Below are 14,407 nucleotides of genomic sequence, written 5' to 3'. Positions count from 1 at the left end.
TAAATCGCCCAAATTCAGAATTAATTTACCCTATTTTGAATATTTTATTTCCTTTAAGCTTTACCCTGGGTCAAAAAATGACTGCTCGCTGGTGCGAATTCTAAAGCAGTTTATTCCAAAGTAGCGTATAGGGATAGTCAAGCGTTCGTTCCCTTGTCAGATTCCCCTCAGCATCTGACCTTGTCGGATAAATTGCCGAAATTACGGATGCATTGGTCAGACGATTCGATCAGTGGGGAATTGTATGACAACAGACAGTTTTCGTTTCAATAATATGCGCGAGAACGGAAACAACGCGACCAAATCATCCTGTTATAAAATGGCGGATTAGACTAGGGAGCAGTTATTGTATTGTGAGAGTGTGTGTAAGGATTACGCATTGTCCGGCTCTGAAAGGATTGGCGACTTTGTACAGCTCGGGAGCATTCATTGAGTGTCCTTAGGGCAGATGAGAATGTCTGGAGAGGCAAGCGGAAGAAACGAGGAGGAGGATAAATGAAAACCAACACTCAATGATCGATCCCTACTCTTTAGCATCAGGAGGTCGCAATTTCGCGACTAAACAACATCTGAAATTATAGCTCCGCCGCGGAATAGTCCCTGGGGATCAAATTAAAATACTTGTCTTCTAAAATTTAAATTGTCGTGGCTTCCCCGCGCCTGCTAATCAGCGAGAATGAAAGTATAATTATAATTGCTCTTGATTTTCTTCACTTTTATAATCAGGTGACATCAAGGCAATTTTCTGTAATTTTCTGCAATTTTGTCCACTTAATGATCCTATTTACGGAAGAAGTCGATGCTAGAGCGGGTCCTGATGAACATAACGAGAGCGGAGCACGGTTTTCCAATGCAAATACGTTAGAAACGCGCACGTAATTACTCTGTTACAAGATACCCAGAGCTGGATGAGATGACGGGGAAGAAGGGAGCGTCAGATAGCAGGCGTAAAATGTCGATAGCCACCTTGTACGAACGCTGGGAAAGTTTTTGTATTTATAAATGTTGCAGTAAACTTTGGTAATTGTTCGCTAACTGAATTAATTCTAAGTTTTCTAAACTACTGTCAATATTTGTCAGCCATATCCACAATGTTATAAAACTTTCAGTGATCAGAATTGCCAGGCAAGACAACATTTTCTCAGCTCACCTGGCTAAGGGTCATGTCAGATTGTGTCATAGCGAGTTGTCCGTCGTCAGACGTACTGTTTGGCGTTAAATCTAATGACTTTTTTTAATGACCTGCAATGTGGGTTGAACTTTGTTGATGTAAAGGGGCATTGTATCTCAAGTTTCCGATCCATAGTCTAATATGGCCGAAACATCAGCCATTGGTCTTTTAATGTTTTCACAGGAGTTTATTGTTATGTGTTTTAATCCTTATTTCAGTATAAATGTATTTAGTAAGAGCAAGGTGTGGTATAGGTCCCTCAGGTTCATTTTAAAGTTATTGTAGTTTATATTTTCAAAACCAATTAAAACATCTACATCAAATTCAAATTGTTATTGGGGTCTCTTTTTAAATACAGCTGGACAATTTTAAGTACCACTTGAAATGGGCTTCATTCATTGTGACCCTGGTGGGACTCGAACTCGGTGTTCGACGTGTCAATCGAGCGCTTTTACCTCGAGACTAAATAAAAATACACGAAGACATAAAAGGATTGTCATAGAACTATTTCATTGGTACAGTTTAAACAGACAAAATAATACATTACACGTGTTTGTAAACGGCTGTTTTGGACGGAAAATATAATAAGCGGTGCGTAATTTCTTTCCATGTGTATAATAGCCACAGATAGAAAATACTACACACGCTAGCAAATGTTATATATTTCTATTTATTACCACAGCTTTTAATGACTTATTCACTAGTATATATTTTATCAACCAGGATAGTAAACTCAGACAATCCTATCAGATCTAGTTGTCAGAATGGTGGTTTGATTAAGAGGTTCATCCTTTCAATGAGATCTTAAAATTTTAACACCATGGAAAATCTTACAATTCTCTTCTAGATAATGGCAACATCCCCTTATCGGGTGAAAAGGTGAAACAGTTTCTGATTTATGTGTTGTTCTACCCAAGCATAATTTCTACCAAAGTAGCTGCACCCTTCTATCTGACGCCGTATCTTCGAAACCACGTTTCATCCGGGTTATTTACTCCCGACATTAAACCCGGGACGGAACATTCAACAAAACTATCACCGCACGGATCTCCATCCATCCTCATCATTAACACGAGTAGATCACATTTCCCATAAAACTGCCTCTAACACCTATCGTATGACGGTCGCTGATCCTAATCAGTTTGACAACATTGTGAGAGTTAGTATCACCTGCTTCGAGCCTGTCGTGAAGAAAACACTCTCTGCTGAAAATCTTAGATAGTGAAATTCAGGATTAATATAAAGACCGTTTCCCGGATTATGGCATTGTGAATTCAGGAAATAACCCACGTGGATGAAGTTTTGATTGATTCTGATTGTACTTTCTGAAAGGAGATTCAATCCCACATATGGCATTTCCGTTTCGAGCTATGGGAGCCAGAGATATCTGAAGACGAGTAATCAATTTGAACATCTCAATGTCGCACAGGATGTGTTCAACAGCAAACGGAAATGTGTAAAGGGTCACTTTTGTTCATTCTGTCGGTGTGAAATGAATACAAATGTTTTGTTAAAACCTGTGCTGTGAAAAATGCAGACAATGAGAACGTGTATTTCGATTTATATATAACTACTGTGTATCTAATACCAAAGGTATTCTGCCCTCAAACACTCCGTGCCTGTTCTTCATTTTGTATGTCAAATGTATATTAAATGAACTTTTGTATATAACCTTCGTCGTTTGATAAGTAAAACAAGGCAAATACGCTTCTCTATTGTTTACACAGTTTAAACAAGCATACGTACAGGTTATTTCACCAAGAAATACAAAACAAACCCCCACAAACTGTATAAAAAAACGTTCAGATTTCGTGACAATACTCTGACATCATGACATGACATGACGTCACAGGCTACGAATACCAGAAAGTAATATTTTCAACCAAGAACAAAGATTGGACTTTGTTTTTATGAACCTTGGCCTCAAGCCTTTATTTTCAGAATCTATTATTTTGATTAACATATATATAATACAGACATTTTTTGTCCCCGTACTTTTGATCACGGAAGCGATTTTCCTGCCTGGTGATATCGTTTGATCTCATAGGGGCGATATCCAGTGTTGGATGAGAAATAAATGTGATCATTCATATAAAACTACATCAAAGGTTTTGAATGGCATAAAACACATAATTTCGTGTGCTCTGTGGCAGAAATAACGGTTCGCATTATACAATATGATGATTAGCTTTTACTTGAACATGTCATATTTGGAACATTTTTAAGAAAGTGAAGTATTCACGTAGTATTTGTTACGAATGATCTTATATTAGTTATATCAATGTCTTAATAATGAATTATGTTTTAGTTAGTGAGTATCGTTTTACGCCGCCTTTAGCAATATTTCAGCAACGGGGAAGATTAGAAATGGATTTCGGCGTGACGAGCTTTAATCACTAAGCTACAACGTTCCCGTTACACAATATGTGAGGTTTAATGGGGTTTAACGTCGCGTTCGAGATTTTTGCACTCATATAGCGACGTGCATGCACGTGTCCCCGCGCGCGCGTGTGTGTGTGTGGCTGTGTATGACGATATCATAGTGCTAGCCCACTGAGATATCATGCCGCAGTTTAACACGAATACCCCATTCAGACACGGTATATTGACTCCGAGCTGACCAGTCCTTGTTTTAGTCCCCCAATTCGACATTTGATCAAGGCTTTACTGAGGCCTTCGATTGCTGTAACCCTGTTCAAACAACTTTTGAGCAAGAGTCGTTTAATTCGTAGAAAGAGCATGTTCGATTGTACCTCCAACGTTGTCAAATGTAGACACCAAAGGCTTGAGCTGCCAGAATATTGCTCGAGTATTGGAAAGTTGAAGACAATACGTGCCGTAAAAAGAAACTATGTTTGTCGTAAGAGGCGACTAACGGGATCGGGTGGGCAGGCTCGCTGACTTGGTTGATGCGTGTCATCGTATCCCACATGCGTGGATCGAGGCTCATGATGTCAATCACTGAATTGTCTGGTCCGGACTCGATTATTTACAGACCGCTGGAATTTTGCTGAGTGTGGCGTTAAATAACAAACACACAAACAAAATCATATAACCATTGAGTGAGAAGAGTGTCATGCCACTTCACCATATGGAGAATTGATCCCGTGACGTTCGATCCCTTTGATCACGCAATTGGGATCGATGACATGTATCACCAAAGTCAGCGAGCCTGACCACCCGATCCCGTTAGTCGCCTTTTACGACAAGCATTGTCACCTTTTACGGCAAACATGGGTTGCTGAAGACCTATTCTACGCCGGTATCTTCACGGGTCTAGTCCAAAAGGAGAAATAGATGAAATTTGTGTCAATGGACCATTGAAAATCGTTGCGGGTGCTACAGGACAGGACAGGCTTACCCTTTTCGCGAACACCTGGTGTCATCATTGACTGATTGCAGTGATTCATTTATATACTTGTTATCACTATTTTGCCTTTGACGACAACCCATTGAATCGGTTTCGACAGGTAATCAATTATTCTCTTGCGTTGACTTTTTGAATCTGCTTACAGCATCGCAATATTCCAGCTAGATAACGGCGGTCCGTAAGTAATCGAGTCTGGACCAAACCATTGTACTTTATCACTGATGAATATTTACATTCGTTTTTTAAATTACCCATGAAGATCCGGGGTAGTTTTGGCCTTCAGCAAACCATGCTTGCCATAAAAGGCGACTAAAGGGATCGGGTGGTCAGGCTCGCTGACTTGGTTGATGCATGTCATCGTATCCCAATTGCGTGGATCGATGCTCATGATGTCAATCACTAGATTGTCTGGTCCAGATTCGATTATTTACAGACAGCCATCGTATAGCTGGAATATTGTGGAATTGTGCGGCGTTAAACAACAAACAAACAAACAAACAGCATCGCCTGTACACAAATCAAGGCTTACAAACTCGCTTAACACAAAACCAGGCTTTCACAATCGCTTATACACGCATTAAGATTAACATACTTTCAAAAATGTCCTGCTGAACTCAAGCTGACAACCTCGCAGCTGTCTTACAGCCGGCTTATGCAATCAAGACCTATATAAACGCTTGTACACAAAGCAGGCACCACATACTCATGAATACACAAATCCAGGCTTACATACTTTCAAAATGTATATGAAACTGGCTTTCAAACAACGCTACCGCAAACTTGATTCTGGTTGATGAATCAGTGGTTTCAAATCACATTAACCACATCTAACTGAAACAACTGATTTGACACCCTCATCACCGCGGATGCTATCGAAATGTACATCATTCTCAATATTTGTCGATAGGTATTTTGAAAATGCAGAGTTAAGTTACTGCAGCATTCCAAGTATTTGTAGTATTATGTTACTCAGGACACGCGTTAAATTCCCCGGAAAAAGGCGTATAACAATTAACAAATATTAGGTTTCACAGAAAGCTTGACATGTGCTGTTTTCAGACTATGCGACATATCTTTTACGTCACAATGAGCGTTGGTATGTCAAAATAGTACCGTATAGAACACTATTTTGCATTGCTTTCCTTATTGCATGGTGCATACGTCGTGTCGGCTTATGAAGCGACTATGTTACACACTGAAAATACTTGTCACATACGCGAGAAAAAATATAATGATGTAAACAAATATGTTTCAGAATGTACATTGCCATACGTTGTTTAATTATCGATGTTTCATTAATTGAGATAAAAAAAAAGCCCTGTTAGAAAAAGATCTTCAGCAAACGAAAGCTTGCCGTGACGGGGTCGGGTGGTCAGGGTCGCTGACCTGGTTGATGCATGTCATCGTATCCCAATTGCGTGGCTTGATGCTCATGATGTCAATCACTGGATTGTCTGGCTATGACTCGATTACTAGCAGATCGCTGTCATATAGCTGGAATTTTGCTGAGTGCGGCGTTAAACAACAAACAAAATATTAGTGTCAACACCCTCACGCCTAACTCAACAGCTTCAAAATTACCAAAGAGTTTGCGTTTGATTTTGTATTTGTGGAATGGAGATAAACATACTGTGTTTCAATGTAGAGTTAGGTAACATGTACCTGTAGATTTAGCGATGCTTGGTTCCAAACTCCGTTCAGAATTTTCAATCTTAAGGTAACCTAGCTCTACTTTGTAACACAGTATTTCTATCCGCATTTGAGCAAATACAAGTACCCGGATACCTGCGATATGTAATAATAATAAGAAGAAGAAGAAGGCTGAGAAGATCAGAAACCCTGCGCTTGGATGAAGTCGGCTGGTCTGACAGGTGAAACAGAAGGCTTTCTGTTTGCTGCTCAGGACCAGTCACTTCCCATCTTCCCGAGGCAAGAGAATTAACTGACTTTAAAAGTCCAGTTTCCACCCTTGCCGAACTAGGCTGGAATTACTGGGCTCGATCGTAGCGCCACCAGTAGCTATTACGAGTTATGTCCTTGCTATGCCTCTCCTATTGACCAATCAGATTCAACCTCTCGTATCACTTTCATTTGCTTCAAACAAAACGGTGGCGCCCAGTCAAGACGATCTGATTGATAATCAAGAGCTATATTGTGATAAAACGAGTCTTACATCGCGAAGTGCATCAAATCACGTGAGCACCTTGATTAAAAGCATGAAAAGATTTAGAAAATATCTGTTTACAATGAGATAGCGGTGCACATGCTTTGCAAATCCTGCAGGGGTGGAAACTGCACTTTTATAGTCAGTTAACTTACTTGCCTCGGGAAGATGATCACTTCCCACTCGAAACCGTCAATGTGTGATTTTGCATTAAAATGTAAATATGAAATGTAGATTATGTAATGAATTTAATGAGACTGTCAAACACATTGTCAGTGGATGCCCAGCTTTGGCACAAACACAGTATCTTAAGCGACATGATTGTGTAGCTCGATCATTTTATTACCGTCTTCGCCATGCTTGTGGTTTTGACACAGAGGTCCACCATGGTACGACCCGGAATATGTAGAGGGCGTCATGAAAAATTATATATACACAATTCTTTGGAATAGGCCCATTGACAGCCTCAGACGTATCCAGGCCAACAAACCTGATCTTGTCCTCTTAGATAAATCTAATGAAATCATTTATATCATTGAATTTTCTGTCTCTTTTGACACTAATGTGATTGACCAGATTGAGGAAAAACATTCGCTTTCGAAATGTCACGCTTGCATCCCAAGTACCAAGTTGTCCTCGATGTTCTCGATGCCTTAGGTTTGGTACCTCCCAATCTGTTGACTGACATCGGGAGAGTACCCGGGTTTGCTACCAGGAATACAGCCCTTCTGACAATCTGGGTAATGCAGAAGGCTGCAGTGTTGGGGAGTCTTCACATTCTCCGAAAAGTTCTGGGTGGGTTTGACCAGGCAGCGCTTCCTGGGAGAAGTCCCATTCGCTGTCTGGGCTGCGTGTAGAGGGGGCAAGGACCCTGAGCTGATGATGAGCCTAACCAGCCTGTCTCAAATTTTGGCTTTGACACAATTTCATGCTTATATACTCGCAATTTTATAAATCAATGCTGATATACCCGCATAAACACAAGTTTGTGTTTATGGAATCGCTTTTCAGAAATCCATGCTGAAATACCCGTAGATTGTCTATGCACACAAATTCATGTGCATGTACTCGCTTTTGCTAACACCTACCCAAATTCATATTTAAGGACACGCTTTTCACAAATTCGATCTAATGCACTCGCGAATACACAAATTCAAGCTCATGCACTAGCAATTTGGCAAATCCAGGCTGATGCACTCGCTAATACACAAGTTCATGATTATTGAACCGCTTTTCACAAATCAATGCAAAAACAACCGTGCATGTTTTCAAACAAATTCACGCGTATGCACATGTACTCGCTTTTCACAAACCCAGGCTAATATACCCGCATATACACAAATCTATCCTGATGTACTCGGTATTACGCTAGATCGTTTCATTCTCACAAAAACAAAGATCCAGGCCCATATTCTCGTTTACACATTTCATACGTATATTTGTTTCAATATTAATACTAATGTGTACAAATTCATATTGATACGTATAATCATGGTCATGTCCGTGCGTTTGCTGTGCAGAGTTGCGTCTCTTTGGCATGCCAGAAACCTATGATTGTGGGTTCGAATCCCGGTTCGCCCCGATTATGTTTCTAGGTTTATCAGCACCTTACCCGTGCTCGTGGGTTTCACCGAAGTGATAAACGTCTGAGACCTGCATTACTTGGGGCTTTCCTCCCACATGAAGCTGACACGCCTTGATATAACTGGAATACTGTTCAAAGAGGCGTTAAAACCATCTCACCCACTCACTCATGTATAATCAAATTGGCATGCTTACAGTACTCTTAATCGTCTTCTCGAAGCAAGGGTGGCCCAATCGTCTAGGTCGCGCCAATTCTTTGTGCAGCTAGAATTGTGTCCCTTAGGCGTGTGACAACCCATGAAAATGGGTTCGAATCCCGGTTCGCTCTGATTATGTTTCTAGATTTATAACCACCATACCCGTACTCGTGTGTTCCACCAAATTAAAAAAAGTCTAAGATCTGCATCACTTCGGGTTTTCCTGCCACATCTCAGGCGTTTAATAACTGATCTACTGTTCAAATATATATAGGGGGCACGGGTGGCCCAGTCGTCTAAGGCGCCGCGATTCGCTGTGCAGAGTTGCGTCCCTTGGGCACGCCAGAAACCTATGATTGTGGGTTCGAATCCCGGTTCGCCCTAATTATGTTTCTAGGTTTGTCAGCACCATACCCGTGCTTGTGGGTTTCACCGAAGTGGTAAACGTCTTAGACCTGCATCACTTTGGTCTTTCCTCCCACAGTAAGCTGACACGCCGTGATATAACTGGAATAATGTTAAAAGCGGCGTTAAACCCAACTCAATCACTCAAATATATATACATGTCAACCAGTCTCGATTATCTACCGAATTTCCACTGAAGGCAAAATAGCGATGACAATTATATGAATGTATCATTGAAAATCAATAATGACATGAGGTGTACCGTTATCACCCGTTACAGACGCAATTTGTATAAGAAAGGAAGTGCGTGTTTGTTGCCTGGCACCGCACACCAAAGGCGGCCTGTGAACAAACCAGACTGTCAAGTGATAGACGGGAACATCCTGAGTCACGATGGCGCAATTACTGACGCTCTACATCCACTGTTTGTCTTATGTGCATCAATTTTATATTGGGCGTGTTGTGCGTACGACTCTTTGATAAACAATTTACTTCTACGGTAGCCTAGTGGTTAAAGCGTTCGCTCGTCACGCCGAAGACCCGGGTTCGATTCCCGACATGGGTACAATGTTAGGAGCCCACTTCTGGTGATATTGCTGGAATATTGCTAAAAGCGGCGTAAAACCATAATCGCTACTACTTCTAATTTTGTTGAAACTAAACATTATATGTCAATTTTCAATAAAATCTGCTGTGTACAAGAGCCGATATTCTGCTGCTTCAAAATAAAGAAAAACGTTTAAGAAATATTTTTGCTTTGAAACAAAGGGCGACGCAGCTCTAACCATGGCTGGTTTGTTGGTTTGTTGTTTAACGCCGCACACAGCAATATTCCAGCTATATGAGGGCGGTCTGTAAATAATCGAGTCTGGACCAGACAATCCAGTGATTGATATCATGAGCATCGATCCACGCAATTGGGATCGATAACATGTTTCAACCAAGTCAGCGAGACTGACCACCCGATCCCGTTAGTCGTCTCTTACGACAAGCATAGTCGCCTTTTACGGCAAGCATGGGTTGCTGAAGACCTATTCTACCCCGGAATCTTCACGGGTCTGGTGACTATTGGAAAATAATAAGGAAGAACCAAAGAACGTAAAATCAACACACTTTGCAAATGAAGAATTACAGGTTAATTGGTAGAGATTATATGAATAAACCTTTTTTTCTAGAATCGGATTTACCTGTGTTCACCTGCAAAACGAAATAAATCGTCCGTTTATCAAAAACAGTATACTCCTACTACCCCCAAATCTGACATGCAGATGTGATGGTCTGAAGTCAAGTAAATGTCCTACAAATATCAGAACTATGATAAGATTACACAGGGCGATAAAACCAAGCATAATGGAATTACTTTGTCGTAACTCTTGTGAAAATGAACATGTTCCAGGAAAAATTGTAATTTTAAAATTTGTTTTGTTTGTTTGTTATTTAACGCCGCACTCAGCAATATTCCAGCTATATGACGGCGGTCTGTAAATAATCAAGTCTGGACCAGACAATCCAGTGATTGACATCATGAGCATCGATCCACGCAATTGGGATACGATGACATGCATCAACCAAGTCAGCGAACCTGACCACCCGATCCCTTTAGTCGCCTTTTATGGCAAGCATGGTTTGCTGAAGGCCTATACTACCCCGGATCTTCAGGGATAATTTAAAAAACGAATGTTAACATTCACCAACGATAAAGTACAATGGTTTGGTCCAGACTCGATTACTTACAGACCGCCGTCATCTAGCTGGAATATTTCTGAGTGCGGCGTTAAATCACAAACAAAAGTAATTGAAAGAAAATTCAATGATAAATGAGAATGAACGTACTATGTGTCTCTACTAATTTATTGTTATGTGATTTTGCAAACGTATTCCTTAATAATTAGAACTGAGTGCTTAGCGGTCGGTATTTGTAGGGAGGTGATATATAATTTAATGTCTATGGCATACTTAAAAAGACCACGATTAACTAATGGAGAAGAGAACAGTCATGATCATTATAGCGTGATGGGCATTTTATGTCACGACACTGATTATCCTGTAGCAATTTTGCAAGTATGTAAAACATTTTGTCATCTTTAGAAAGTCACATCACCAGGCATATGTCAAGGTACCTTAAAAAACGTAGGTAATATCTTGTCATATGTGGATGTATGTATATGGTGTACCTTTCCAAATATTATCTGCTAGTATCATGCTAGTGTGTTACACAATGAAAACAATATCTTGAACATTTGATTCATTTTGTAACTGACCCGTGAAGAACCGGGATAAAATAGGTCTTCAGCAACTCATACTTGCCGTAAAAGGCGACTATGCTTGTCGTAAGAGGCGACTAACGGGATCGGGTGGTCAGGCTCGCTGACTTTGTTGATGCATGTCATCGATCAAAATTGCGTGGATCGATGCTCATGATGTCGATCACTGGATTGTCTGGTCCAAACTGGATTATTTACAGACCGCCGTCATATAGCTGGAATAATGCCGAGTGTGGCGTTAAACAACAAACAAACAAAACAATAAGTTTCCATTACAACCGCAGACTGTGGTGCATTGATTAAGAAGGGAAAGCATAAGATGATCTAATACAAAACGACAAAAGTTTGTATGTGAAATACATTTGCACAAGAAGCCATCATCATTTTTCAAGGAATACAAATAATAGTAAGACATATATAACGTCAACACCGGAGAATATCATCTCTGTTTTCTACTGAAACAGATTTCACAGAAGGCAAAATGCTGATGAAAATTATACATTCATAATGTAACTGTTTAATACATACAAATCAATGACATGTTTTCAACGTTAACCATTTCTTCTGTGACAAGGCTGAAATAAACTGTATGCTTGCCGTCTAAATAACGATTATCACGGACATAAATACATCCATATTAACAAGCTGTAAGAAAGTAATACGAGATAATGTGTTTATTCTCTTTCCACAAATACCTGTCTCAACAAAATATGTATTTAGAATTCTTAATGCGAATATTAACTTTTTCAGTCATCTTCATATTAATATTGGCTGCGAAAGTAAACTGTTTTGAATAAAGGTTGCATTTATCTTAGTCGATACAGTGTTAATGCGGGCTTCAAATTTTATCATGAATATAATTACACAATGTATGTGCATTTGAATAGTGTGATTAATTATTTTGTGTTGTAGTTCAACCTGTACATGAGCTTGAAGAATACTTTTCTAGTACCTTTATGTGGGAAAGTATACCCACATAAGAATTGCAACGTTTCAGGTTTCTGAACAGTCTGGTGCCTGTTTGAATGTTTAGAATACGAAAAGGATGAATTACACATGTATTCCGAGACAAAACAAAATGAAAACGAATGCTGTTATATATACATTGGATTTGTGTAACATTTTCTGCCCGGATTGGCAAAATAGAAACAAGGGAAACAAGCTTCAGGATTATGATGTTTTTCAAATATACCCAGTTCCCTTCCACTGATTTCCAACCTGAACTAGAAATAAAAGAGATCTGTGAAACCTCGAATGTTTCATAATTAGATGTATGTATGTATGTATGTATGCTTGAGTGATTCAGAGTGACAAAACTACCACACGACAAGAGGGATGTAAACTTTCAATAGGTTACATCAGTCAAAGCTTCAGCAGCAAACCTTTCAAAAGGTTGTATGATAGACACTTGGAGGATATTTTGAAATTTGACGCATCACTGACATAATATACGAGGCAATTACAATGTATTGACTTTTGCCATGTTCCCGTGTGTTTTTAAGGTGAACAGTTATACTTGCCCTTGGGTTTGCAACAGGAGCCAGCGCCGGGGCATGATACAGTCACCTTTTACGGGATCACTTGGTTGTGTTTGTTTGTTGTTTTACGCCGCACCCAGCAATATTCCAGCTATATGACGGCGGTGGTATCATCACTATTGCTCATGAAATAGTCGGTACGTACTGTGGACTGCTTTTAGCAGACATTTTTTTTTATAATTATGGAAACGGTTTTGTCGGGTTTTATTTATTAAGCGTAATTGCACTCATAAGAAACACTAAACCATTAATAAAAGAAACACACAGCACGTAAACTATACGTGCAGTAGCCTTGTTAATAATTTGTCATCGGGTAAAGAAAGAAATCTTTTCACATGAACAGAGAAAAGGCGAAAACTATACCATTTCTTTTACACAAATACATCAGACGGGAATGGGGCTTTTGCACCCATAACAGGTAATTGTGCATGTGTAACTAACAGCTGCAGGTAGGCTGAAGCGTACGTGATACGTGAAAATATAAACTATCTATGAAGTGTTTATGAAAACCTATTTGACGAACTATTGCCATTTAATTATGTACAGCAACCCTCTTAAAGGACACACGAAGGTAATTAAGACCGAATAACTAACATGAACTATTTTGTGTTAGAGAGAATTTTCTGTGTGACAAAAACTATTAAGCAAATAGATCTTTGAAAGGCATTTAGAAGTGATACACATAAGGAAGAGAATATATGGATGTCAACTTCTTTATTATGAGGAACACAACGTTTCGGAGCATATGCTTTCTCCTTCATCAGGTGAAGGAGTGAACATATACTCCGAAACGTTGTGTTCCTCTTAATTAAAGAAGTTGACATCCATATATTCTCTTCCTTATTAAGCAAATAGTCTATTAAGCAATTAAGACTAAGCAAATACTTTGTTTTGAGCACTGGAAACTGTAGATAGCCTAATTAATCCCATGCACACAATTGTTTGATACTTTGGAACCCTTTAAAGCTCTTAACACATTGTTCGTGAATATCTTCAATGAGGTACATTTCACATTGAGGACTTTACATGTACATGTATTTTATCTTCTATTAGAAACAGTTTTATATACATTGATTTCAATATTTTCACACATACCTCCAATTTCGGTTCGTGTTCCATAAGCTGATAGTGTGTTACATAAGTTGTCCGACTAGCAACGGTCTGAATGACACTGACAACTTTTGATGTCGGGAGAGAGAAGTTGACTTTGTTGGCTCCAACAGCAAAGCCAAACATGGGCAGCACACGGGTATTAGACTACTGTGACCACGGCTACAATGCGCTTCCCAGACTCTTCACACAGGTAATTACAGCAGGTAGGTCTTAAAGTCCGTGGAAAACAGGTAAATAGTCCAAAGGCTTCAGCACCACAAGTGGAATAAGATATGCCATGGGTTGATTCCCCACCACAAAACATCAATAGAAGAGTCAACTCAATAATTTATGTTTGTGGCAACCTGGTGTTTACTTTACATGATATTTTGCGCTTGTTGCCCAATATGCGAGATGTTAAGGTACAATTAAGGCAGGGTACCTATCATTGGGCTGATTAGTCTTTGATTGTTGTCTCCGTCTTCCCTGCCCCGTCGGCTCTCGCTGCGCAGCTCATAAATTATCATCTGTTAGGTGGACTGTGGATTATTAGGAACGGGCCAACTTGGCTGCTCTGGAGAAAAAATAACAATTGTCATGGTATGACTCATTTAAGCCCTCG

The 14,407-nt window shown here is 39.7% G+C and overlaps 1 protein-coding gene across 1 annotated transcript in view; it reads right to left on the bottom strand.

The window, feature by feature from the left end:
* LOC124151747 (transcription factor Sp9-like) overlaps positions 1-14,125 on the bottom strand; it is a 32,796-nt gene extending 18,671 nt beyond the window's left edge. The window contains exon 1 of the mRNA XM_046524366.2: positions 13,789-14,125. Within this exon, the coding sequence (XP_046380322.1) occupies positions 13,789-13,929 (141 nt within the window). The 5' untranslated portion in view covers positions 13,930-14,125. The remainder of the gene's footprint in view (positions 1-13,788) is intronic.
* Between the last annotated feature and the right edge of the window lie 282 nt (positions 14,126-14,407).

The sequence above is a fragment of the Haliotis rufescens genome, unplaced genomic scaffold (genome assembly GCF_023055435.1).
Source record: "Haliotis rufescens isolate VD_foot unplaced genomic scaffold, xgHalRufe1.0.p SCAF_4, whole genome shotgun sequence".
Lineage (NCBI taxonomy): Eukaryota > Metazoa > Mollusca > Gastropoda > Lepetellida > Haliotidae > Haliotis > Haliotis rufescens.
Note: the sequence above shows the minus strand (reverse complement) of the source record. Positions and strands in the feature narration are given on the sequence as shown.